This window comes from Rattus norvegicus, chromosome 4 (genome assembly GCF_021556685.1).
Source record: "Rattus norvegicus strain SHRSP/BbbUtx chromosome 4, alternate assembly SHRSP_T2T, whole genome shotgun sequence".
Classification (NCBI taxonomy): domain Eukaryota; kingdom Metazoa; phylum Chordata; class Mammalia; order Rodentia; family Muridae; genus Rattus; species Rattus norvegicus.
This window is the reverse complement of record NC_141537.1, coordinates 121,311,260-121,335,203: the sequence shown is the minus strand read 5'-3', so window position 1 is coordinate 121,335,203 and position 23,944 is coordinate 121,311,260. Positions and strand designations below refer to the sequence as shown.

General features: G+C 45.4%; 1 protein-coding gene across 3 annotated transcripts in view; it reads left to right on the top strand.

Annotated features, from left to right (window-relative positions):
* Positions 1 to 14,349, top strand: part of Aplf (aprataxin and PNKP like factor) — a 58,749-nt gene extending 44,400 nt beyond the window's left edge. For 2 of the 3 annotated variants that reach the window (XM_087658804.1, XM_087658803.1), the window contains 2 exons: positions 4,471 to 4,517; positions 13,313 to 14,348. In XM_087658804.1, coding sequence (XP_087514930.1) covers positions 4,471 to 4,517; positions 13,313 to 13,497 — 232 coding nt within the window. In that variant the 3' untranslated portion in view covers positions 13,498 to 14,348. 3 annotated transcript variants of the gene reach the window in all.
* Positions 14,350 to 23,944: the final 9,595 nt, after the last annotated feature.

The following is a 23,944-nucleotide window of genomic DNA, read 5'->3' as shown; positions in this document are numbered from 1 at the left end:
AGGCACACAGGGGTTGCTTTTTAGCTAATTTTGAGGACAGACTGCAGACTGAATCTGTTGGCCATCATAAAGTTGGTGCAAATGGCCTGTTTTATGGATCACAGCAGAGGCACTTAAGCATGTATTCTGCAAATGCTGCAAGCTGGCTTCTGTGGTGATTTCATCATGTTATGGTGTTTTTGAGATATTTTCCACATCCTTACTGATTTTATTCTGTTGTTTTTGTTACTAGGAAAGTATTTTTAAATCCCTTATTTTGTATCTTGTCTTTTTTACCTAATCCTGCCATGGTTTTCTAGTCTCAAAAACTTAAGAAACTCACTGGAAAAGCCATAAAAATGGAAACTTTCAAATGGAAACTTAATCAGAGTCTCTTCCACATTGGTGATATTTAGGCGCTTTTCAAATCTATGGTGGGCGGGGTTATTTTCCCAACTTCATGTTTTGCAAGTTCATATTTGGTGTGTAGAAAAGGTGCTCTTTTGATGTTGATTTTACGGCCTGCTACTTTGCTGAAACTTCCCTTAGTAAGACTCTGGTGGAGTTGTAGGATCTCTTGAAGAGAGGACCAAGTCACTGACACAGAGCGATAGTTTAAAGAGAGGACCATGTCACTTACATGGAGAGATAGTTTGATTTTGTCCTCCCCCATCGTATCCCTTTTCTTTCTTTCTTTTGCCTTATTATTACTCTGAGATTTCACACATCATGAATACGAGTTGGGAGTGAACAGCCTTTCTTGTGTCTGACTTTAGGTTTTTCTCAGTCAGCATGATGTCATCTTTGGGTCGTGTGGACTGAGTAGGTTTCATTAGCCAGACGCTGGCCTTGGAGCCCACACAGCGTGCAGGTGCCGGGGAAGCTGCCTTCCTGGCTCTGGATCATGTCACAGTGACTGGGGAGGGTGAAGGAGTCACTGAAAATTTCCTATTTGAGTTTGTGCTTTGGGAGTCCTGGGTCCCTGTGCTATCCTGTGTCCAGGAACAAACTAGAAGCATCAGTGCCAAACCACGGGTGTTGACCTACAGCCCTGGGCAAGGTGCTAGGGAAGGAGGAGGAGGCAGGGCTGTGGAGAGCCCTGTGATGCAGAGAACCGGGTCTCAGAGGAAATGGAGCCTGCTTTTCATCAGAGACATCAAGTAGAGTGGCCGTCTGAGTTCCCAGGAGTGGGCTGGGAGGAAGGGGCTGGATACAGGAGTGACCCTTGAGCTGCAGTGCTGGTCACTGCATCTTCCTTTGAAAGTTAGTCCTGTCCATCTCAGCCTGACATCCGTTAGCTCCCTGTCTTAGGGTTTTACTGCTGTGAAGAGACACCATGACCAAGGCAACTCTTATAAGGACAGCATTTAATTGGGGCTGGCTTACAGGTTCAGAGGTTCAGTCCATTATCATCATGGCGGGAGCCTGACAGCGTGCAGGTAGACATGGTGCTGGAGAAGGACCTGAGAGTTCTACATCTTGTTCCAGAGGCAAACAGGAAGGAGAGAGACTGGCTTCCGGGCAGCCAGGAGGAAGCTCTCAAAGCCTACACCCACAGTGACACACTTCCTCTAGGAAGGCCACACCTCCAAGTAGTGCTGCTTCCTGGACCAAGCACATTCAAACCACTACATTCCACTCCCTGGCCCCCATAGGCTTGTTCAAACATCAGTCTGTGGGGGTCATACCTAAACATAGCATAATGCAAAATACATTTAATCCAACTTCATAAGTCTCCATAGTCCATAGCAACCTCAACACTATTAAAAGTCCAAAGTTCAGTCTTCAACCACTTAACTGGAATCCTCTGTAAAGTCAAAATCAAAAGGGAGAGCACATACCTTAAATATTACAGGATATACATTATCATTCCAAAATGTCATAGTGAGTAAATACTTGGACAAACAAGACCAAAACTCAGCTGGGCAAACTCCAAACTCTGCACCTCCATGTCTGACTTAAAAGTTCTCGGACCCTACACTCACAGTGACACACTTCCTCCAACAAGGCCACACCTTCCAGTAGTGCCTCTTGCTGGGCCAAGCATATTCAAACCACCACACTGCCCTTGTATCAGTTCCTTCTCTTGCTTTTAAAGCCAAACATTTATTTACTTGAAACTTATAAACTAGACTTTGAGGGACACTCCAGTAATAAACAGCTAAGATCATGTTTAACCTTTCAATAATCTTACTCAACTGTTATTAAAGAGAAATGCAAAAGAAGAAGAAGAGGTGGAGGAATGGGAGAAGGAGGAAGAGAAGGAGGACGAGGAGGAAGAGGAAGAGGAGGAAGAGGGGAGGAGGAAGAGGAGGAAGAGGGGAGGAGGAAGAGGGGAGGAGGAGGAAGAGGGGAGGAGGAGGAGGAAGAGGGGAGGAGGAGGAGGAAGAGGAGGAGGAGGAGGACGACGATGACAACGACTGCCTGAAAGGAACATTCATAGGGAGCGGTCCATGTAGGAGAGAATACTTGCCAGCTGGGACTGTAGTTCAGTGGTTAGGGTACTTGTCTGATGTGCTCAAGTCCTTGGGTTTGAGCCATAGCACTTCTAAAAAGGAGGAGGGAGGAAGGAAGGGAGGGGAGGAGAGGGGACAAGGTGAACATTTGTCAGTGGCCTATTCGTTCATTTTGTAGGTTTGAAATGATTTAAATAATAACTAGCAAAAGTCCTCAGGTGCCCAGTGGTGGTTTCTAGAGTGAAGACAGATCTGTGGTGTGTATGCCCTGCTGTGTTCCTCCTTCTCTCATGCCCACACTGACTGACCTTTTACCGAGGACTGAGTTTATAAGCCAGTAACTTGCACCAGCGTGTTCAGCAGGGAAGGCGTTGCTGAAGCTTTTCTGTTTGCAGCACATGTCAGTCGTCCATGTTTCTCAAGCTTAGAGTTTCCGTTGCAGCAGGAGGTCGGACTCAGGTTAATTACCCCACACAGTCTCCAGTCTTCACACCTGTTGAGTTATGACCTAATTAGCCATAAACTCGCGCTCCTGCCCTGCCTACTGCTCACCCTCAGGAAAAGTTAGGAAGAAAGAGATACCATGAAGAAATGTCACACCCCTGGCACACGGCTGGCCTGCTGCAAGCAGTCTGACTGACTCTGGAACTGCTAAGGACAGAGCCTCCCACCCGCCAAGCTGCAGTTTCAGCAGCGAGTGGGCTCTGTTGGTTCTCTTCCTCAGAGCAGACTGAAGCTTAGCTTGTGGGGAGTGTTTGCCTCCGTTCAGTAGTGACGTTCCCGCCATAGAATCTTTACTTTCCTGGAGAGTGTGTAGAGGATGTTTTGTGGTGGGAGTTTTAAAATCAAATTTAAATTGCCGAGAGTGGGCAGGGAGATCTATTATGTGGTTGTTTTTTTTTAAACTTTGTGTTGTTCAGTATGCTAGTCAAATTATCTATAATTTAACTAAATTAACTAAAATCAAATACAATTCAAAATTCAGTTTCTCAGTCCCAGTGTCCACATGCCTTCACTGTTTAATGTGCTGTGTAGCACACAGAGAGATTTCAGCACCACAGAGACTGTGCAGGTAATGTTAGAGACTTAAAATTAGCATTAGCTTCTGTCAAGAAAATAGGTCTGTCATTACAACTTACCTGCAATGACATTGTATTTTTCTAAATCTCATTACTTAAAGTTATGTTTTTATAATGACTTCCTAATGCCTGGAATAAAGAAAATGCTGGGAGCAAATACAAAATATTAGGTAATGCTAAAACCCAGGAAACAATTATTATTAAATCAGATGGCTCCACATAATTAGGAATTATTTGCTTTACTCAGTAGTGTCAGAGGCACAGAAGAGAAAAAACATAAGACTGTAAAAGTATAATTTTATTGTGGAACATTTTAACAAAGTGTACATGGTCTTAGCTGATAATAAAGAAAAGGTGCTTTTACACTGGTGCTGTCACTTCTAAATGGAAGCTTTAATCATCTGATAATTGTGAAGCTCTTAAATCCAGTTCATTACTGTGTCTATCCTCTCTCTGCATTGTTGTTTCTTGAGTTAAAAAGCGCCAACCCTCGCACTCAGTAAATGCTGTAACGAAAAAGCAAACACTACTGGGTAGAGTAGCACGTGCGTGTAATCCCAGCAGCCAGAGATTCAGGATCTAGGAGTTCCAGGGAGACCTGGGATGTGTACAAGATCCATTATAGGTGATGGTGGTGGTGGTGGTGACAGTGACAGTGGTGGTGGTGGTGGTGGTGGTGGTGACAGTAGTGGTGATGGTGATGGTGGTGGTGGTGGTGGTGATGGTGGTGGTGGTGGTGGTGGAGGTGGTGGTGGTGATGGTGGTGGTGGTGGAGGAGGAAGGAAGGAAGGAAGGGAAGGAAGTGACGGGGAAGAGAGGGACACATCCTTTCACGAGTTGCTTCTTGGACCCTGACTTTGTTGCAGGTTGCCGAGCGTGCTGCTGTTGCCACTGCTCTCACTGCTCTTTTCAGTCCTTGGAGAACTCTGTCCTGTTTTCTTCCTTTTCTTTTTCAGGAAGAATCCCCAGCACAGGATGGAATATAGGCACAGTGCACTTCCGGGTAAGTAACCTTACTTCAGTCAACTCAAAAGAAACCTTTAAACTCAAAAGAAACCTCTCCCATTAAACCAGGTATTTCAAAAATCTTGTTGCTTTTGCTGATTTAATAAATTACTTCTCTTAGATTATTTTTAATGAGTTTCTAGTTGATTCTTTTTATTTTAAAAAGATTTATTTATTTAATATATACTGTCCCTCTCTCAGACACACCAGAAGAGGTCACTAGATCCCATTACAGGTGGCCGTGAGCCACTATGTGCACCAATTTCCTGTTCCAAGTAAAGGGAAGAACTCTGAACTGACTGATGACAAATGCTTCCCCAGTCGCAGCCCCACAGCACATGCTTCTCCTTCGTCCGCTTCTCTTGTTTTCAAGAACCCGAGAGCACAGCATCAAGCTGGCTTAGCAATGGCGAACGCACACTGACGTCTGCCTGGGAAGCCCGAGGCGGGGACTGGGTCGGCTCATTGTTATTGTCAGTAATGTCCCCCTTCCTTTCATCATTCTGTCTTAGAGGGCATCCCTCCTCAAGGTGCTTGCTCTCAACGAGAGGGAGTTTTACACTCTTATTAGACCAGGACAGTCAGTGTTGACGTCTGAGGAAAGAATGAAGAACTTCAATTCTTGATCCTTAAAGAGTGAATTTTCCTCCTTCAACTAGCCTAGACCCTGTGAGCCTTTCTTCCCAGCAAACCTTCTCAGTACACCAGGATTGTAGGCATCCCCATGAGAATGTAAACCTTTAGCTGCCCAATTGGCCTTTGTTTTGGCTGTTTTTGGACACTTTAAGAATTTTTCTCTCGATGCATCTCAGTCTCATTGCTGTTTATGTAACGTGAGGACTAATTCAGCAAATAATAGCTCTGCTGCGAGGAGAGGTGCAGTCCATGCTGCAGCAGTGTGAGGAGAGGTGCAGCCCGTGCTGCAGCGCTGTGAGGAGAGGTGCAGCCCGTGCTGCAGCAGTGTGAGGAGAGGTGCAGCCCGTGCTGCAGCAGTGTGAGGAGAGGTGCAGCCCATGCTGCAGCAGTGTGAGGAGAGGTGCAGCCCGTGCTGCAGCAGTGTGAGGAGAGGCGCAGCCCGGGCTGCAGCAGTGTGAGGAGAGGCACAGCCCGTGCTGCAGCAGAGTGAGGAGAGGTGCAGCCCGTGCTGCAGCACTGTGCTCCCGGGTTCTTATACCTACTTATGTGCCCAGTCTATGACAGGGTGATGCAGATGGCCTCACAGTGAGAGAAACCCATGGGGTGTCTCTTGGTGTGTTAGCCCATACAGAAATGCACTCTTTGTCATGGCTGGCAGGGTCTAGAGGTTGTTATTTGACAAAATTGCTTTACTTAGCTGCATTCCATGATTTTATAGCAATAATAGTATTTTATTTAACTACATTTTATTGGCAATTTATGTGTCAAAATATTGTCCCGTACTCTACCCAAAAGCTGTCAATATGCACCATAAAGTATAGTTTAAAATGTCTGCAAAGTTTGTTGAAATCTCAATGAAGTGTTTTCTAAATGGAGGGTATACTTTAGAACAGGGAACTTAATTTTTTTAATTTTGAGATTTTAATATAATTAGAACATTCAGCACTGAACATGTAAAGAAATTTTTTTGTACCATAAAGCCATTCTTTCTTATTAGCAACAAAAACATATACATTTAGACCACTGTTCACCAATGTCTGTGTCTTCAGAGGTAGCAAACAGAAAAGTCCCTAAGTAACTTATAAGCTTCACCACTGTTATTGTATCTCTTTACTTTCTTATTGTTGCTATTAATCTGTTTCTGTGCCCGATTACAAATGAGAGGGAGGGAGGGAGGGAGGGAGGGAGGGAGGGAGGAAGAGAGAGAGAGAGAGAGAGAGAGAGAGAGAGAGAGAGAGAGAGAGAGTAAATGAATGTGTGGGTGTATATGTGCATGTGTGTATTTGTGTATTGTGTGAGTGTGTGAGTGTGAATGTGTGAATGCATGTATGAGTCTGTGAGTGTGTGTGGGCACATGTGTATGTGACTGTGTGTGAATGGGTGTGAACTGACTTCAGGTTCGAAGTGGAGATCTTAGAACCCAGCTGTATGGAGGGAGCAAGTCTCTGGACTTGGGGATTGCCTCGTGCTAATGTGATCAGAACATCTTTGCCTTCTCTAAACTGGTCTGAATGCGGTAAATATTAGATTGTTAGGGTCTCATATTTCCCAATTCAGATGTATCTACAGCGTACTTCTGATAGTTGTTTTTCTCCCACATGTAAAATGTTCATCATTATTTAGGTTTTAAACTCATATATATGTAGATTAATTTCTTCAGTGTAGCGTAGCGTCAGCATTAAAGCAACCACACCGGACCCTGGGTGTTTAATTTCTCACTTTGTCCTCCTAAGACGCTGCGTCTGTGGTTTTCCTGGTCTCCTACTTGTGCAGCTACGGGTTGCAGAGCTTATGCACGTTCTGCTGCCCTCTGCCATGTTTCTTCTGCGTCAGCTCACATGAGCTCTTGCTAGCTTTCCCCACATTTTCAGAGTGCTTTGATACAGATGGTGGATGCAAGAGAAATGAGTGGCAGGAAGGTTTTGTCATGTACTTCGTCAGCTGTTGCGTCTCACACCTGGCTTTTGGAGTGGTTCTTCCAAGCCTCTTCCTATGTGGTATCACCTGCAGGTGACTGGTGCTGTTAGAAGAACTCAGTGATTACTAGGACTGCTGTAAAGATTCTAAACTTATGTAGTGGGGTACACATGTTTAAATGTCCCCCTATTCCCCAAGAAACTCAACCCCAAGAGATTTAGAAAAAAGCAACAAGGCTTATCTGAGGATTCAAGCTGCCACTTAGATAGGAAGAGCTGAAAGAACATAGGAGCACAGGCTGTCAGGGCCTGATGCAGTGGGAGCACAGGCTGTCAGGGCCTGATGCAGTGGGAGCACTGGCTGTCAGGGCCTGATGCAGTGGGAGCACTGGCTGTCAGGGCCTGATGCAGTGGGAGCACTGGCTGTCAGGGCCTGATGCAGTGGGAGCACTGGCTGTCAGGGCCTGATGCAGTGGGAGCACTGGCTGTCAGGGCCTGATGCAGTGGGAGCACAGGCTGTCAGGACCTGATGCAGTGGGAGCACTGGCTGTCAGGAGCCTGATGCAGTGGGAGCACAGGCTGTCAGGACCTGATGCAGTGGGAGCACTGGCTGTCAGGAGCCTGATGCAGTGGGAGCACTGGCTGTCAGGGCCTGATGCAGTGGGAGCACAGGCTGTCAGGGCCTGATGCAGTGGGAGCACTGGCTGTCAGGGCCTGATGCAGTGGGAGCACTGGCTGTCAGGGCCTGATGCAGTGGGAGCACTGGCTGTCAGGGCCTGATGCAGTGCGAGCACCAGTTGTCAGAACCTGATGCAGTGGGAGCACTGGCTGTCAGGGCCTGATGCAGTGGGAGCACAGGCTGTCAGGGCCTGATGCAGTGGGAGCACCAGTTGTCAGAACCTGATGCAATGGTGAAAAAGTGCAATATAAATTCACAAGCTACTTTTCCAAATGTGGAAGCCTATTACCAGCTTGATACATTAAAAAACAAAAAACCGAAACAATGACAAACTAGTCTTTTGTTTTAAAGTAAAACATTAAAAATAGTATTATAGTGTATAGTAAATTTTCCTTCTCTAGAAATATTGTACCAAATAATATTTATGGGAAAGAAAAAGGGAAAATAAACCCTAGCGGGTTAAGCCATTATCTGCTGTGAGGCACGTGCATCAGCAATTTGGAAAGAGTCTCCCGGGAAGCGCCCAGGGCTTGGTGCTAGGTAAGAGCTTTGCTGCTGAGCTGTGTCCCCAGCCCTAGAATTGCCATTCTTATGTGACAGCTTCCTCTGCAGAAATAGAGAAGGCCAACCTGGCCATGTCCTAATACTGTCTGGTGGATAGTAGGTGGCGTCAAACTTGCAGCTTATTACTTTTCTGAAGGGTGTTTTCACCACTGTGCCAGTCACGTACGTGTTTCCCATCTGTTTGTAAAGACAGACGACAGCTATTTCTCCTTTTCTATCCTCATGCAGTCAGTCCTCACTTAGGCAGTCCATTTCCACAGTTCACGTTGCTACACTAATTGGTAGAGGTGTTGAAAGAAACTATTTTGGCTTTAAAATGATCGTTTTAGAGTTATAGATGATCTTTGAGATAATTATTTCATAGATTTTTTTTATTGATTTCCATTAGATAACGTAACTTCCATGATTGTTCTGGTTAGTTTTATTGTCAGCCTGACACAAACTAGAGTCCCCAGGGGAGAGGAAACCACACTTGAGAAATTGCCCAAATCAGACTGTCCTGTAAGCATGTCTGTGGGGCATTTTCTTGATTACTGGTTGACATACCAGGATATAGCCCACAGTGTGCAAGCCCACTGTGTGAGAAACCACTGTGTGCAAGCCCACTGTGTGCAATTGCATCCCTAGCATGTGGGCCTGGGCTGTGTAACAAAGCCAGCTGTGTATGACCCAGAAAGCTACACAGGAAACAGCCTTCCTCCAGCACTCCTGCCCCTGTCCCTGCCCCTGCCCCTGCCTCTGCCTGAGTTCCTGTCCTGTCTTCACTGAGGTATGGACTGTGAGATGTGAGTGAAATAAACCCTTTCCTCCCCAGGTTGCTTCTGGCCCTGGGGTTTATCACAGCAACAGAAAGCAAACTAGGACAATCTTCATTGGCTTACTCCAAACAGAGATCTGGACTCACATACCTGTTTCTCACAAACCACGAGTATTTTTAGGGATGGGGGCAGAATGAATGGCCAACCATGAGACTTAGAATAACTGTCAATAAGAAACCTACCAGCTTTGCTGGGGAAAGCTGAAAAGAAAATGAACAGCTTCTGTGTGCACCTACTTCAGAAGAAGCAAGATCACTTTGATTTTGCAGGATTACTCAGAAATTATATTTCAACTAAACTAGGGCTAATACAAGAAAAGGCTGGGGTTGGGGATTTAGCTCAGTGGTAGAGCGGCCCTGGGTTCGGTCCCCAGCTCCGAAAAAAAGAAAAAGAAAAAAAAAAAAAAAAAAAAAAGAAAAGGCTGTGCGCCCACAATGAAAAATGTTACACTATTGAATTCTGTGCACACTTACTGGGAGTCAGAACTATGAAAACCGAAGTTATTAAATTGTGTTTTGTTACTGATTTAAAAGCAGAACAGCTGCTTCTGGGTTCCTGTCACTTTGGTTCTGTGTGAACTTTGCACTGATGAGACTTTTCTGCAGCACACAGAGCCTGGCCTGGGAGGACAGAGTTCCCTACGTCTCCAACTTATATCAGAAAGTTTCTGTACAGTGTGTAAGTAGTGAGTGCTGCCCCACGCTCAATGGGAGTTTTCCTGGTTCATCATTTTGAACCTAGACGTCAGGACACCACAGTTCCATCCTGGATGTGCAGTGGGACTTCTTCCCTTGTCTCTAGCGACTCTCCAGAGTCTCTTTGCATAGAACACTGGCTTTCATAGGAGAGACAACTCATTCCTAGCTTATGTGTTAGGTTCTAATACCTCTGTGACCCAGTTAAACTGAAAGACAGAAACAGACATTTCTAAAAACACCTTCAGAAACTACCAACAAGACAGAGGACAGCAACTCCGCGCTAAGGATGTTTACACTGTTTAATGCTTAAACTTGCTGATTGAGTCTACTGCAGGAGAGTGATAATTGGTTCCACAAAGATTGTCACTTGTCAGATCTGCAAGATGGCTCAGCAGGTAAAGTGCTCTCTGCCAGGTCTGATTGGGGGTGGGGGAGAACACAAGGTCTCACAAATTCTCCTTTGATCCTCCAACCTTCTCATGTACACCCTTGTGCTTTTTCTCTCTCTCTTTCCCTCCCTCCCTCCTTCCCCCCTCTCTTACTCTCTCTCTCTCTCTTTCTCTCTCTCTCTCGATAAATAAAAACATTTAAAACATGTTATCACATGTCTAGCCAGGTCTGTGACTGAGCACTCTGGAGACTGAAGTAGAAGAATCACAATTTTGAGGCCATCCTGGGCTACCCAGCAAAACTCTGTCTCCAAAAGTGGAAATGAAGTACCCATGGGGCGGGGCAGTGTAAACAGACAAGAGCTGACCTTCAGCGGTCGTCTCCCTAATGACAGAGTGATGTTTCTTCATTCAGAGATCGGTAAAGCGCTGTGCTTGGGAAATTCACCGTCCGTCCATCGTCAGACTCTAGGCTTCCTATTAAAGACGCACAAATAATATGCATGTAAAATGTAGAGGAGAAAGGAAGAAAGATTCTTCTGATGACTAGGACTCAGTACCTCAGGACAGCTGGACAAAGCCCTGCGCTTGTGGGGTTTACAGTGATGAACAGATGTCTGAACAGTCACGTGATGATCTATGCCTTTAGCACTAACAAGGAGGGAGAAGAAAAGTGTGCGTAAGAGGATATAATGGCTGCAATACTGAGGCTGGAGGAAGGTACCCTTCCCACAGGACAGGAAAAGCAGCACTTCTGAGATTTTGACATTAGAGCACAGGCCTGCAGCATGGAGAAAACCAGTGAGTTCAAAAGCCTACCTGTACTTAGACTGCGCCAGGACCCAGAACAGCTGTAGAACTGAACAAAAAGAAGAATATACTCATGACTTAGTACCCTCAAAACGGAGGAATGAAAGGTTAGGCCAGGGATAAATAGTCCACGGAAATGACCTCAAGTCTTCCAGAGAGATACACAGCTACTGGGGGCATTCTAGGCTCTCGGTGGAAAAGTGGCTAGAGGGAACAGTTGGAGGCTTTAAGAGAATGTTGCGTCCAGGGAGGAGAATTAGGGTGGAGAATCAGAAGTGTTGAGTCAGGGCATCAGAGTTGGTGAGGGGCAGAGATGACACCTGGGAGGTAGAGCCCAGAGTTGGTGAGGGGCAGAGATGACACCTGGGAGGTAGAGCCCAGAGTTGGTGAGGGGCGGAGATGACACCTGGGAGGTAGAGCCCAGCAGATTATTCCAGATATTGGAGTCGGTTTTCAGGGAGGGAGAGAATCAAAATGGCTCTAGCTGACAGATTGGAGAGTACAGCAGTTGTGTATCCAAGACTGTGGACAAGATAAGTAGGTTTGTGTGAGGGGACTTGAGAGTCGCGTCCAGGGAGAGGCAGTTTGCAGAGCCTCTTAGTCACCCAAGTGGATATGGAATTCAGGAAACCGTACGATCGATTCTAGAATTCGTGGCATTTGGTCAGGGCTTAGACCTATACAGGAAGAGTTAGGAAATAATATTGAATAGAATCATTAAGAAATCAAGACAGGGCCCCAGCCTGAAATGAAGGTGGTCCAAAAATGAGAACACACTGAGGTGAGAGCGCCCAGCAGAGACAGGCAGGCTAAGTCTAAGGATTTTGCTTTAATGTGTTTTTCTTATGGATCCTTAAGATGCTTTCTGGATCTGAAAGATGCAGTTTTTGAGGTAGCAGCAGCATAGTAAGTGCTAGTGCATTGTGTTCGCGTCTCAGAAAGCATGTGAGATACTCCCACGAGGAGCGTGGACAAGGGTGGAGACCGGCTTTCCTTGCTGGCTTTGTTCCATTCCTCAGTTTCAAGCTACTTTGATGTCTAGGCTGTTTATAAATGCATTTGCCATAAGAAATGGGGATGGGCTAAGACTAGCTGGACATGAAACTTTCTTCAAGCTGTTCAATGGGAGATAAGTCTACGGGTAAGTGGACCACAGTGTCTCCCTTGGGCAGGGCGTGTGCACTTCCTCTGTATGAGAATTGTGTGTATTCTTATGTAATCTTTTTAGTTTTGGCTGCTAAGAAGTTAAGACTATTTGTGCTCAACGTATACTAAGTATGTCAAACTTGAGATTGGTATTTATTCATTCTGCTTTTTCCGTTATTAGCTTTGCATTATATTATTACATTATCATTAAGATAAGCTGCCTTAAATCCCTTCTGAAGTGAGCTGTGATATAGAGGAAAATGTAAGCATATTGGGCTGTAGCAGTAAAAGAATAGACATATTACTTGGGCGTTCATTTAAGGTATAATGGTACATTATGTGTGAACATTATATAAAACAACAAAAATATGCACTAAAGGGCAGGTATTGACACATTTTTTAAAAAAACTGGCTAAAACATTTAAAATAATGTTTTTAAAACATCAAAGATTATAGAGTAGTAATGAATTACCAGGCAGTTGAAAAGTTGAGCATCTAGAACAGCAGAGGCCTAAGCCATCTTCCTCAGCAAGCGTGATGTACTGTCAGAGAACCGGAGTCGGTGCTTGGACAGATCAGTCAGAGTTGGAAAGAGTCAGGAGGAACGAAGTTGGGGGATCAGACAGGAAGCCCTTTCTTACAGCAGTTTGGGGTCCAAGAGCAGAGGAAGGTTAGATGGGACCTGACCAATCTGGAGAGAATCCAGGCCTGCTGGGATTTTGTAGATGTGGTGACTCAGACCCTGGGGATGGCGCCTGCCGCTGAGGTCTGCAGGGAAACTTCCAGGTTGGTTCTTAAACTCAGTTTCCAAGCTAGTGCTTACAGATGGCACTTGCTGTGGCCAAGTCAGTGGGGACAGGAGAATAACGCTCTCAGGGGGGACTGAGGAGAGCTGCGATGGAGTGTTGTCTCCCATTGGGAAGACCACAGGGCGGCATGGTGTTATCAGGGACAGTCACTGATTCTCATGGGACAGGATAGTCACAGGGACCTCACAGTGTGCAGAGCTGGGACAGTAAGAAACAAAGGAGCACGTCAGTGTCTGCTCTAATAACCTACAGTGGTAAGCCATAGATTAATAACGCCTCGCTGCTGAGTGATGACCGCTGTGCTCTTCGTCAATGTTCTGCCTTTCAGCCAGGGTTGCTGTGCATGAAGATGACGATGATGTTGGGCAACCGAGTGACAGTGACGAGGATGAGGAAGACTATGAGCCGACAGATGAAGATTCTGACTGGCAACCAGGAAAGGATGATGAGGAGAAGGAAGATGTGGATGAGCTTTTGAAAGAAGCAAAGCGGTTCATGAGAAGGAAAACGTAGCTTTTCTGCAACGACGGAACACACACTCACATTTGCTTTTCTCTGTGGGAAACATAGTCGCTTCCCTCTTCCACTAGTTCTCTGCACTTGAAGCCTTGGAACGCCAGCCTTCAGTGAAGGTGGGGAGTGAATGCCGGCTGCTGCCTGTTTTAGTGTCTATTATGCACCCGTCATTGGAAGCGGGTGGAGTTGGGCAGACTGATCTTTGTCATATCCTTTACATACTGCTAATAAAAAGCCAGAGGTTGCACAAACCTTTGGTCTTCTGCCCAGAGGTCTTTATAGTTTACCCTGCGAGCTTAGCCAGGCGATTGCAGAGGAGTGGGAGAGCCTAGCCCCACACTGCTGTTGAAAGAGTCCCTCACAAAGCTGGACTTGAACAAATGACAGCCAGCAGTGTGCTATGTCTGTAATGTATTAGATGTGGCTGTGTGATTTCATTTACAGCATTTGTCCTTTGAATCCTGGGAAAACAAATGGATGCTGAGAATGATCCTATTAGCTCCAGGGCAGCGTTCCTGGCCTTGCAAGGAAATGGGCTTTGTGCATCCAGGACTGCATATGTGTGTCTGCGAGAGAACAAAGCACACGGCTACGGAACACTTCGGTTCCTCTCACATCGTGCCCCTCCCGATTACTTTGCCTGCACTGCGCACCTTTACACTGAGGATGCAGAGAAGGTTCTAGCCACAGTCTCCTTTTCATTCTTCAAGAGGAAATAAAATGTGCATCTTAGAACAGGAGGTGTCGCATATGTTTCCTTAGTACTTATGGGTCTCTATGTACTTGTACAATGTTAACATTTACTTAACCTGAAGACAGACAGAATAAATATTTCTCTGTTATCATTACTGTGGTTTATTTGTGAGCTTGTTTTCCCTTCTGTGTCAAGTTCTCTAGAAGAACAGAACTGATAGGATATACGATACAGGGGGATTTATTAGGTTGGCGGATACGATGAGGGCTGAGTAGTCCACATGGCTGTCTTCATCCTGAAGAGGTAGAGAACTAGCAGCTGCCCAGTGCATGAGGCTGAGTGACGTCCTCAGCAGTCCCAGTCTGGCCCTGGTAGCCTAGCAGGTTCCAGAGAGCTGCTGGTCCTTGTTGCACATTGGCAAGCCAAGGAAGCGAGATTCCCTGTGTTGGCCTAGGAGAGCCGCACAGAGGCAGAAGTAGGGCTGACATTTCACCAATGGGCAGTGAGGGAATGCAGCAGAAGCAACACAGCTTCCTCACTGCTTTAGATCTGCACCTCTGCGTGGCGGGTCTCCCCCTCCCCCAGTTAATCCTTCTGGGACACACCCTCACAGCCCTGCCCAGAGGTACATGTTTTAGCTAAACCTAGATCCAGTCAAGTGACAAACCAAGATTAACACACCTTCTGTTGTCTCTGTTCTTGAGGGGTTGATGAACCTGTGAATCTTTGGACTTTTTTCCGTCCTGCTCTGACTAAATCTTTAAAGGGTTCTTTCACCCTTCCACTCCGTATAACTCCAAAGACGTTAAAGCCTGTTCACTGAAGGGCTGTAGGCAGCAGCTACAGAGCGTTAGTCTTTGTAGTTCAGCATTGCACACACCAAGTGCTGTTGGCCAATGAGTGAGTAAACAATCCACCAACTGCACAATGGAATATTTGGCCATAACGAGAAGTGAGGCACTGACACGGGCCGCAGTGTAATCCTTGAAACACACTGGGAAAAGCTAGACACCAAAAGCCACACATGATCTGAGGTTATTTGTGTAAGATGTCTGAAATGGGCGAATCCTTGGAGACAAAGCAGAAGTTGTTAGGGACCTTGGGAGGTGGGTAGGGAGGTCGCTGATGCACATTAAGTTACTTTTTGAGAAATACCAAGATTGTAAAGTTAGGGGTGAGAGCTGAACCATGAGAGTAAGGAAAATGAAGGAGGGCACACATGGAAAGCTGAGGCAGTGTCTGAGAGAGTCTCTGAAGCTGAGACTGGTCTTCAATGGAGCAATGTGGATTTTTGCCTACATGTCATGGGTCCTGGGATTATAGGCATGTGCCACCACACCTGATTTACACAGTGCTAGGAATCAAATCCTGGGTCCTATGCAAATACCCTAATACCCTAATAGCTGAGCCACACTCCCAGCTCAAAAACTTTATCTTTTTGAAATGGGGTCTCTCTGTGTAGCCTTGGCTGTTGTAGAACTCACTATGAAGACCAGGCTGGCCTTGAACTCGCAGAAATGTTTGTGTCTCTGCCTCCTGAATGCTCGGGTTAGAGGTGTGCATCACCAAGCTTAAAAACTTGCTTTTTAAAATTAATTGTCATAAACTTCAGTTAAGAACCATGCTCCCTAATGCTATAGTTGGTGGATTTAAACTCTGTCCCAGCCTTCATGGTGGGACGCTTGTTTTTGTTGCATTGTGACATTGAGACCTTAGGGACTGATGGAAAGGAAGACTTTAAAAGATGTGATTGTCAAGGAATGAATATTTTTACTATAGTTGGCATTTAACTTAAATTTAAATTTTTAACATTTAAAGTTAAAATATAAACACCTCATTGTGTTAGTTTGAATGACAATGCCCCCATAGACTCATGTTTGAATACTTGGTCCCTAGTTGGTGGAATGTTTGGGAAGGATTTGGAGGTGTGGTCTTATTGCAGGAGAAATGTTCCTGGGGATGGGCTTTGAGGTCTCAAGTGTCTTCTGCCATCCCCAGGTTGCTTTTTGTTTCCTGCTTCTGGATCTGGTTGTAAGCTCTCAGTTGCTGCCTCAGTGTCCTGCCTGTCTGTCTACTTCCCTGTGTTCCCCACACATGGTGGTAATGGACCCTTAAGCTCTGGAACTATAAGCCCAAGTATACCCTTCCTCCCTAAATTGCTTTGGTCATGCTTTTATCGCAGCCACACACAAGTACCTGATATAATGATTTCCCCTGCCTTTTCTTCTCCCCAACCCTATGTATCGACTCTCCCCCACAACCCCCATGTTTTCAAATTTGTGGCTTCTGTTTCTTTACTTGTTGTTATGTATATAGCTTTAACTTACATTTATTTAAACTGAGTTTCAACTTGGTTGTGGATTAGAATTTTCCAGAACATTCTGGAAAAAATTTTAAAGGAGAAGTACTGGGCTCCATCACAGACCTTGGGTCAGAATTTTTCAGGTGAGCACTGGTTCTGGTATCAAACAAATAGACCCTCACACTGTAGTCTGACATCAAGGATGAGACACTGCTGAAGGGGATGGAGGACAGACAGAGTGAGCCTCTTATGTGGGTCAACAGTGAAGCAGCACAGCCCCGACAGTAAGGACAGAGCATCGCAAAGGAAAACAGTGCCAAAGCTTAGCATTGTCTGTGAGACACTCATTTTCATGATAAAGACAGGAGCCATAGCAAATATTCTTTGAAACCAAACCAAAGTTCAAGGCTTTCCTCTCATCAGCATCCCATATCAATCCTCATGTTTTAAACTCAATAGTGTGAGCTCAGCCTCTCACTACCAGCCAGCTGTAACCAGAGAACTCAGATATGTAAAGGAGGGAGTCAGATCTGCAGAGCCCACAATGGAGACCTTCAGTAACAAACACCCAGAGGATGAGAAAAATAAACCTGTCCTCGCTTCGTTTCCCATTGCTGCAATAAAATACTTATGGACAAAAACAAGGTAAGGACAAGAAGGTTCATGTTGGCTCACAGTCCAGCAGTACACAGTCCTTCATCATGGAGAAGCAGAGGCAACAGGAACTGATATCATTGTATCCATGTTCACTCAAGAAGCAGGAAGGGGTAGATGCTTGTAGTGGTCATCCTTCCCCATTTATTCGTACCAGGATCTCCTGCTCAAGGGATGGAAGGAAGGGAAGGGGAAGGGAGATTCTAGATTCCCTTAATAGCATCAATCACCACACTAAGTAATGTGAAGCTTTAATCTGAATCAAATCATCTTTGTGCAAAAAATCAGATGGAAATTTTAAGTTGGAAATAATTATGACATTGTGTGATACACAGACACATGCTTGATGAATCTTTTGTTTGGAATGTATAAGAGAAAAGATTAAAAATAAATGAACTGTGTGTTTTGTCCCCAAAGCCAGACAGAAGTGTCTATATAAAACCAGGAAAAGCAGGACAGACTATAGTAAAGATCTTAAGACATAGGACTAAAAAAAGCAATAGACTTAATTAATAAACAAAAAAATAGTCTTTGAAATGATCGATAAAATACACAACTCTTCACAAGACAAAGACGAGAGTTAAGAGATGGGTTTCTCCTAAGACTGAACCCCCAGTGAACGTGATTGTTGGGGGGAGGGCGGCAATGGGGGGAGGATAGGGAGGGGAACACCCATAAAGAAGGGGAGGGGGAGGGATTAGGGGGATGTTTGCCTGGAAACTGGGAAAGGGAATAACATTCGAAATGTAAATAAGAAATACTCAAGTTAATAAAAAAAAAAAAAGAAAAAAAAAGAGATGGGTTTCAACTGTAAATATGGGTATTTTAAAGTTTGCAAAGGGGCATATATAATTTTCTGTCAGTTTTCAGATCTACATGAATATGGCTTTTAGAAAAATACAATTGATTAAAATTTACTTCTAGAGATTTTTAAATCTTAATAGATCCAAGGAATAGGAATAGGAAATATTCAACTCTTAGCTCACTGAATCCTGGCTTTATGTGTAAAGCCCACCAAACCTCAATTCACAAAATAGCTTTCCTGTTAGAGATCTTGAGATGTGGGGAAATGTGGGGCCTCACAATTCTTTAAGTCATCTGAAGACAGCTCTGAAAACTTTAACAGCTGATCTCACCGTGAGCACAGAACGTCCTACTGACTGACCGGCTACCCCCAATGCAGAGAGACAGCAGACCTGGCAGGTCTTACACTGCAGTTTCGCAGGACTTCAGAGCCAGGAATGGATCCATGTACCCCTACTATGTAACTGGGAGTTTTAGGATAAAGTCTGGATTCCAGCAGCACCACAAGCCATGCTTGGCCACCTGTTCCCTTATGCCAATTACAGAGTTACAACAGCAACAACGACAGTGACAACAACAAAAATAAATAAACAAATAAATGAATGAATAAATAAATAAATGAAAGCTCTATTTAGTGTGGTGACATGAGGAAGAGGGGCAAAGTCATCCAACAGCACCAAATGCAGACACGAGGAAACAGCTCTTGATCATCAACTTTTCAGATCTAAGCACTTACAATTTTCAGTGTTCAGTGCTAATTGGCCAGCTCTTTCTAGAAGTCAATTTAATCATGGCTATGAATATGTAAGTATTTCACTATTCCTATTTTAGGAAACTGTCCTACAGACATATTTGAAGCTCACTATTAAGATGAATACCAGCAAATGTCGCTCTATCTGTACTAATTGGGGAAAGGAAAACAAGCCAGGAAATAATGCAAAAGGAAGCTGTAGGCAGAAATTTTTTGCAACCTACTTTTAATAAACATTCACCCTCTCCTCTAGCCCACTACCCTGCAGAGTTAGTGGAAGAGAAAAGCTATTAGGACATGGGGGAAGTGGACTTGTTCAGCAGCAGTTCTTTGGGGGTGAGCTCGATCTTCTTTCTCAGCAGTTCGGTCCTGTGGCAAACACCAAATACGAATCAGCAGCTGCAGCCCAGTCTTTGGCAGCAGACACCACGAACCAAACCAGCTTCAGTCCAGCGCTGAAGAAACCTCAGGGCTCACCCACCAGCCTGAGGCCTGCAGAAGTGGCAAGCAGTAGAAGGAACCTCACGAGCAGTTCAGTTTCTCCCAGTGGAGCAATATCACAAGCGGAGCTCAACAGAGCTAAGTAAGGAGAACCAACACTTGCTTGTTCTTAGAGAAGAGTAGCAAGGCAGAGCAAGCCAAACCAGTGCTCTGTCTCCCACTGTCTGTGGGGTCATATTTATACTCCGTCATCATGGGTCCTTTCACGGGTTTGCTATAGCAAACCATCGTTTCACCTGTGTCGGGAAAACATTCTTTCCTGTGTCTGCCTTAGCAAGACATCCTTCCACTGTGTGCCCCAGCAAACCATCATTTGACATAACCGACTTTCCAAAGAAACTAGAAGTTTCCACTTTAGGAAGCAACCTAAATGTCCCTCGGTGAGAGTGGAGAAGAGTTATGTATAGAAATGATGGCACTAAGTCACGGTGAATTCACCAAGGTGAATAATGAGTCCAGCATTGTTATATGCAAAGCAGTTATTTGCATTTACATATTCGTAGAAAACGGATAGCGTACATACAGAGCTGCTGTAGAACTGTCCTCCCAATATAGATGGCCACACGGAGGGCAGGCTGGGGGGAAAGGGGGGAAACTGCCGAAATCAGTTTACATACTAGGATTCTACCTGAATCACATCAAAATGGGTTTGAGTGACACTTGTGCCCCAAATACATGTTTCTGGGCCTTATGTTTGATTCTAGAGGTGAAAGAGACAGCGTGCCATCTCAAGATGAAGCCCTTGGAGACCAGGTAAACTGTTATTTCTGGTGGCACAGAGATGTTTCTACCAATGAACTGTTTGGCTAAATAGGACTAAAACTCCCCACCCATCCCCTGTGGGGTTCCACTAAAACAAAACCTTTTTAGCCATTAGAATTTTAGGAGATTTTTATGGATTCCTGGGATATTCCTCATCACAGGTTAAACAATGACTCCCCTGGCTCACATCTGATGCCTGGACTTCCTTGTATTCCCCAAATTCCAGGAACTTTCAGCAAAGCCTTGTAAGGCAATGTGGGGTAGGGAGTTGGTGGAGTTGAGTGTGTGAGTGTGAGGGTGTGTGTGTGTGTGTGTGAGTGTGTATGAGCATGTGTGTGTGTGTGCGTGTGCGTGTCTGTCTGTCTGTCTGTCTGTCTGTCTGTCTGCAGAGGTATGGAGTAAAATGGGGCGAGCCCACTGAGTGATGCATCTTTACCCAGAAGACATTGCACTGGCTGGAGATCTGCTCACTGTCTGTGGGGCTCCATCCCTGTGATGTCATTGAATGATTGATCACATTTCTCCTGGACGTCCGGGAGCATGAACTCTCCCACAGTGCTGGCATTGCTGGGTCATCAGTGGACACAGAGGGCTCGTCTGTAGAGTATGGCTGGGAGGATGGCAAGCAGGATACATGGACTTTGAAGAACTTGAACTGATTACCACACCACAGCTCAACACATCACTCTCTCACCTGGTGCTTAGGCAGGGAGTGCAGAGTATTCTCTAATTGCATTAATGCTGGTATAATGAATGGTTATCATCAGAACTCATCTCTTTGGCTTTAAAAACCAAGTTATTTGCTCCAAAACTGAGATTAAACAAAACATACCAAGCATCCTTGATGACCTGTTGGAGAATTTACCTTTGGACTGTGTTGGAAGGTAAGCTAATTGGCAGGAGACACAATGTAGGTGCTTGGTAGGTCTAATTAAGAGCCTCAGATGGATGCCTGACAGTCTTCATAGATTCAGTACTTTGTTCCAAATAGCATCTTGAGACGATGCTAATCACCATGTCTAAATGCTCGCCATGCCACCTGGAAGAGATGTTACTTTCGTGGCCTAGCTGTTTTCCATTCTGCATAAAACAGCTTCTGGGAATTAGCTAGGATTTCCTAGCCAGGGAACGTGTTGGTTGCTGAGGTCTTTTAGAATGTCTGACTAACTCTACGTGATGGTCTGGCTATTTACTGAGACAATGTCTAGGAATTTAGGTGGTCGTGCAAGCACTTTATCAAATAGCCGTCCCCCTGCTCTGAATTCCAAATACATACAGGGGCTTCATAAGGAAAAGTTCCCTGGGTTTTCAGAGCTCTGTGTGCAACATGCTATGCCAATGTGTTTATCTTCTTATAGATTTATGCACAGCTGGATACTGCAGCTGTTGGGAGGGATGTTTTAGATATTGCAATTAAGGGAAAGTTTGACTCTGAAGTTAGGAAGCAGAACAAAGGCCACGCAAGTCATACGTCTTGGCAGGCCGAGCCTTTCCTCAAGGATGTCCTTGATCTTCCAAGTAGGCACAAGTGGGACAGGCTCTGGCAACACACGCTAAAGACTGGACAGTGAGCTCTGCCTCCCCATCACGTCCCATACGGCTGCATCCCTTCTATTGTGTGAATGTGGCTCTGTACATGCCCCCTCGTGGGCTTGTTCTAAGCCGACCCAAACTCATGTTTGTACAGGGTGCATAGCCATCTCTTGCCAGCCTGGAAAGTGCTTCTTTCAACCATTCTTTATGCAAAAATGCAGGAGTAAATCTCTTGGGCCCAGAGCCAGATTCAAGCACTAAGGCTGGAATTTCTCAGAGTAGACAACTCAAAGGGAGGGTAAAATGAAGTTCCAAACAGTGGAAAGGAATGACTATACGAATAGTCAGTGTGTATGGTATACATGTAAGACTTCATATTAAAAATAAATTCATATATATAACATATATAAATTTATATATACATAAAGACACACACACACACACACACACACACACACATAGTTTTCTCTGCCTCCTACAGTGGCAATGCAGTTTACCATCAAGTACAGGGTAACGGCATCCCATCACCAAGCATGGCACAGGGTTTTGGGACATTCAGCTTGGATGATGCATAGAATCAAAGGCAGATAGAACCGGACGTGATGGTTACTATTTATTGTCCATTGGCAGGATCTGGATTACCTTGGTCAGCCTCCAGGCATACTGGCGAGGGCTTATCTCAATCAGGGGAACTGAGGCTGGGACTCACCCTGAATGTGGGCAGCAGCATCACTTGGGCTGTGTTCTAGATTACATAAGAAGGAAAAGTCTAGCCAACACCAGCATTCGTGGCTTTCTGCTTGCTGACTGAAGATGGCCCAGTGCCTCTGAGTCCCTGCTGCTATGAGTCCTCTGCCCTTGGAATGGACCCTGTGCCGTGTGATGCTGTTCCTGGGGAGATGTGGACAAATACCTCACCCAGGAAATGGAATTCGCAGTGGGCTAACGTAATGACACCACCAAAGCCCAACTAGGTGAAGCAACGAGTTTACTGAGGTGACTTATAGGAATACGGATGAGGTGTTTCCTACTGCTCAGGGAGGTGTAAGACAAGAAGCCCACCTCAGCATGAGTGACAGCTCACAAAAGTTGGACCCCCAACATGCACTGCACTACCCACAGCAGCTCAACGCGTCCAAGAGTCTCTTGAGCATTCTTTACTGTTTACGCAGCTTTGGTGAGGGAGGGGCCTATGAATCTGGACAGATGCCAGAATTCCCTTAGATCAGAGCTGTCTACTTGCTAAGTTTTAATGAGTCTCTGTTTAGAACTTATAGAGTCTTTTGTGACGTTTCCTCAAGGAGGGAATGTTTGAGTTAGGGAAAGTTGGTGTGTGAGACCCTGGCCATGTGAACCGAACCCACCCTCTTCTTCTGTGACTGACTTTGGACAGGCATTTTGTCACAACATGGTGAGTGACCAAGAGAGAGCTGGTGCTGAGAACCCAGCTCACTGTTGTAGTTAACCCCACCATGTGGTTCTTAGGCCGTTGGAACTGCCTTGTGGGAAAATGTGGTTGTGTTTGCAACTTTGGGCTAGAAAAGTTCTTGAATGCCTTAGGCTGAACTTAATGGGTCGTTCTGATGGGATTTGGAAAAATCAGAAGAAGCAGAGAAATGCAGACCGTAGAAGCCAGGCTTGTGTGGCCTCAGCAGGACACAAGGGATCTGTCAGGAACTGGGCTAGAGGCCATTTTGTGTGGTATTTTAGGTGTGATTCTGGTTTCCTTCTGCCCATACCCTGAGAACTTCAGCAACACTGAAGGCTGTGGAATGCCTGCTGCTCAGTGCACTGTTTCACGTCTACAGAGAAAAAGAGCAAAAAGTAGGGAAGATACATTTAGATTTTTTTTAAAGTAGTCTGTTGAAGAGGAAGGGGTGTAAAAAAGTTAAAAGTAGAGACCAAGGAGCAGGTTAAAATAGAGACCATAATGGTTAAAGAGAAGGATCCTGCTAAACAATGGGGCCTCCTCATGTGTCCTCCAGGGCAAGACCGAACTTGTAAAATGCCATAAATTGTGAGAATGCAAATTCAGTTGAAAAGAGGCAGCCTGAACTGAGAGTGCAGGAGACGGCGCCTCTGAACCCTCCAAAGCAAACTTCCCGGAAGTGTTTGCTCGAGGTCAGCACAGAAATGAACACAGCTGTGGTCTCAGGCACGCAGGCGACATCAGCGGATGTTGGGACTGGGCGTCATCTATGTGGTACCAGTTCTTCAGAGAGCAGCTGAGGCCCAGCTATGTGTGGCAGGGTCTGAGTCCCTTCAGTGAGGCTGTCAGGGGCCACTGCAGGAAGCTGTAAAGGGGAAGGATGAGAAGCCAGGCTGTGGGAAATGCCAGGACCCTGGGATATCCACTGAGGAAGGCTCTGTGCACAGTGGAGCTGTCTCATGAGAGATGCTGTGTGTGCTACAGGAGCAGGGCTGGCAAGGCTACCCAGGTCTT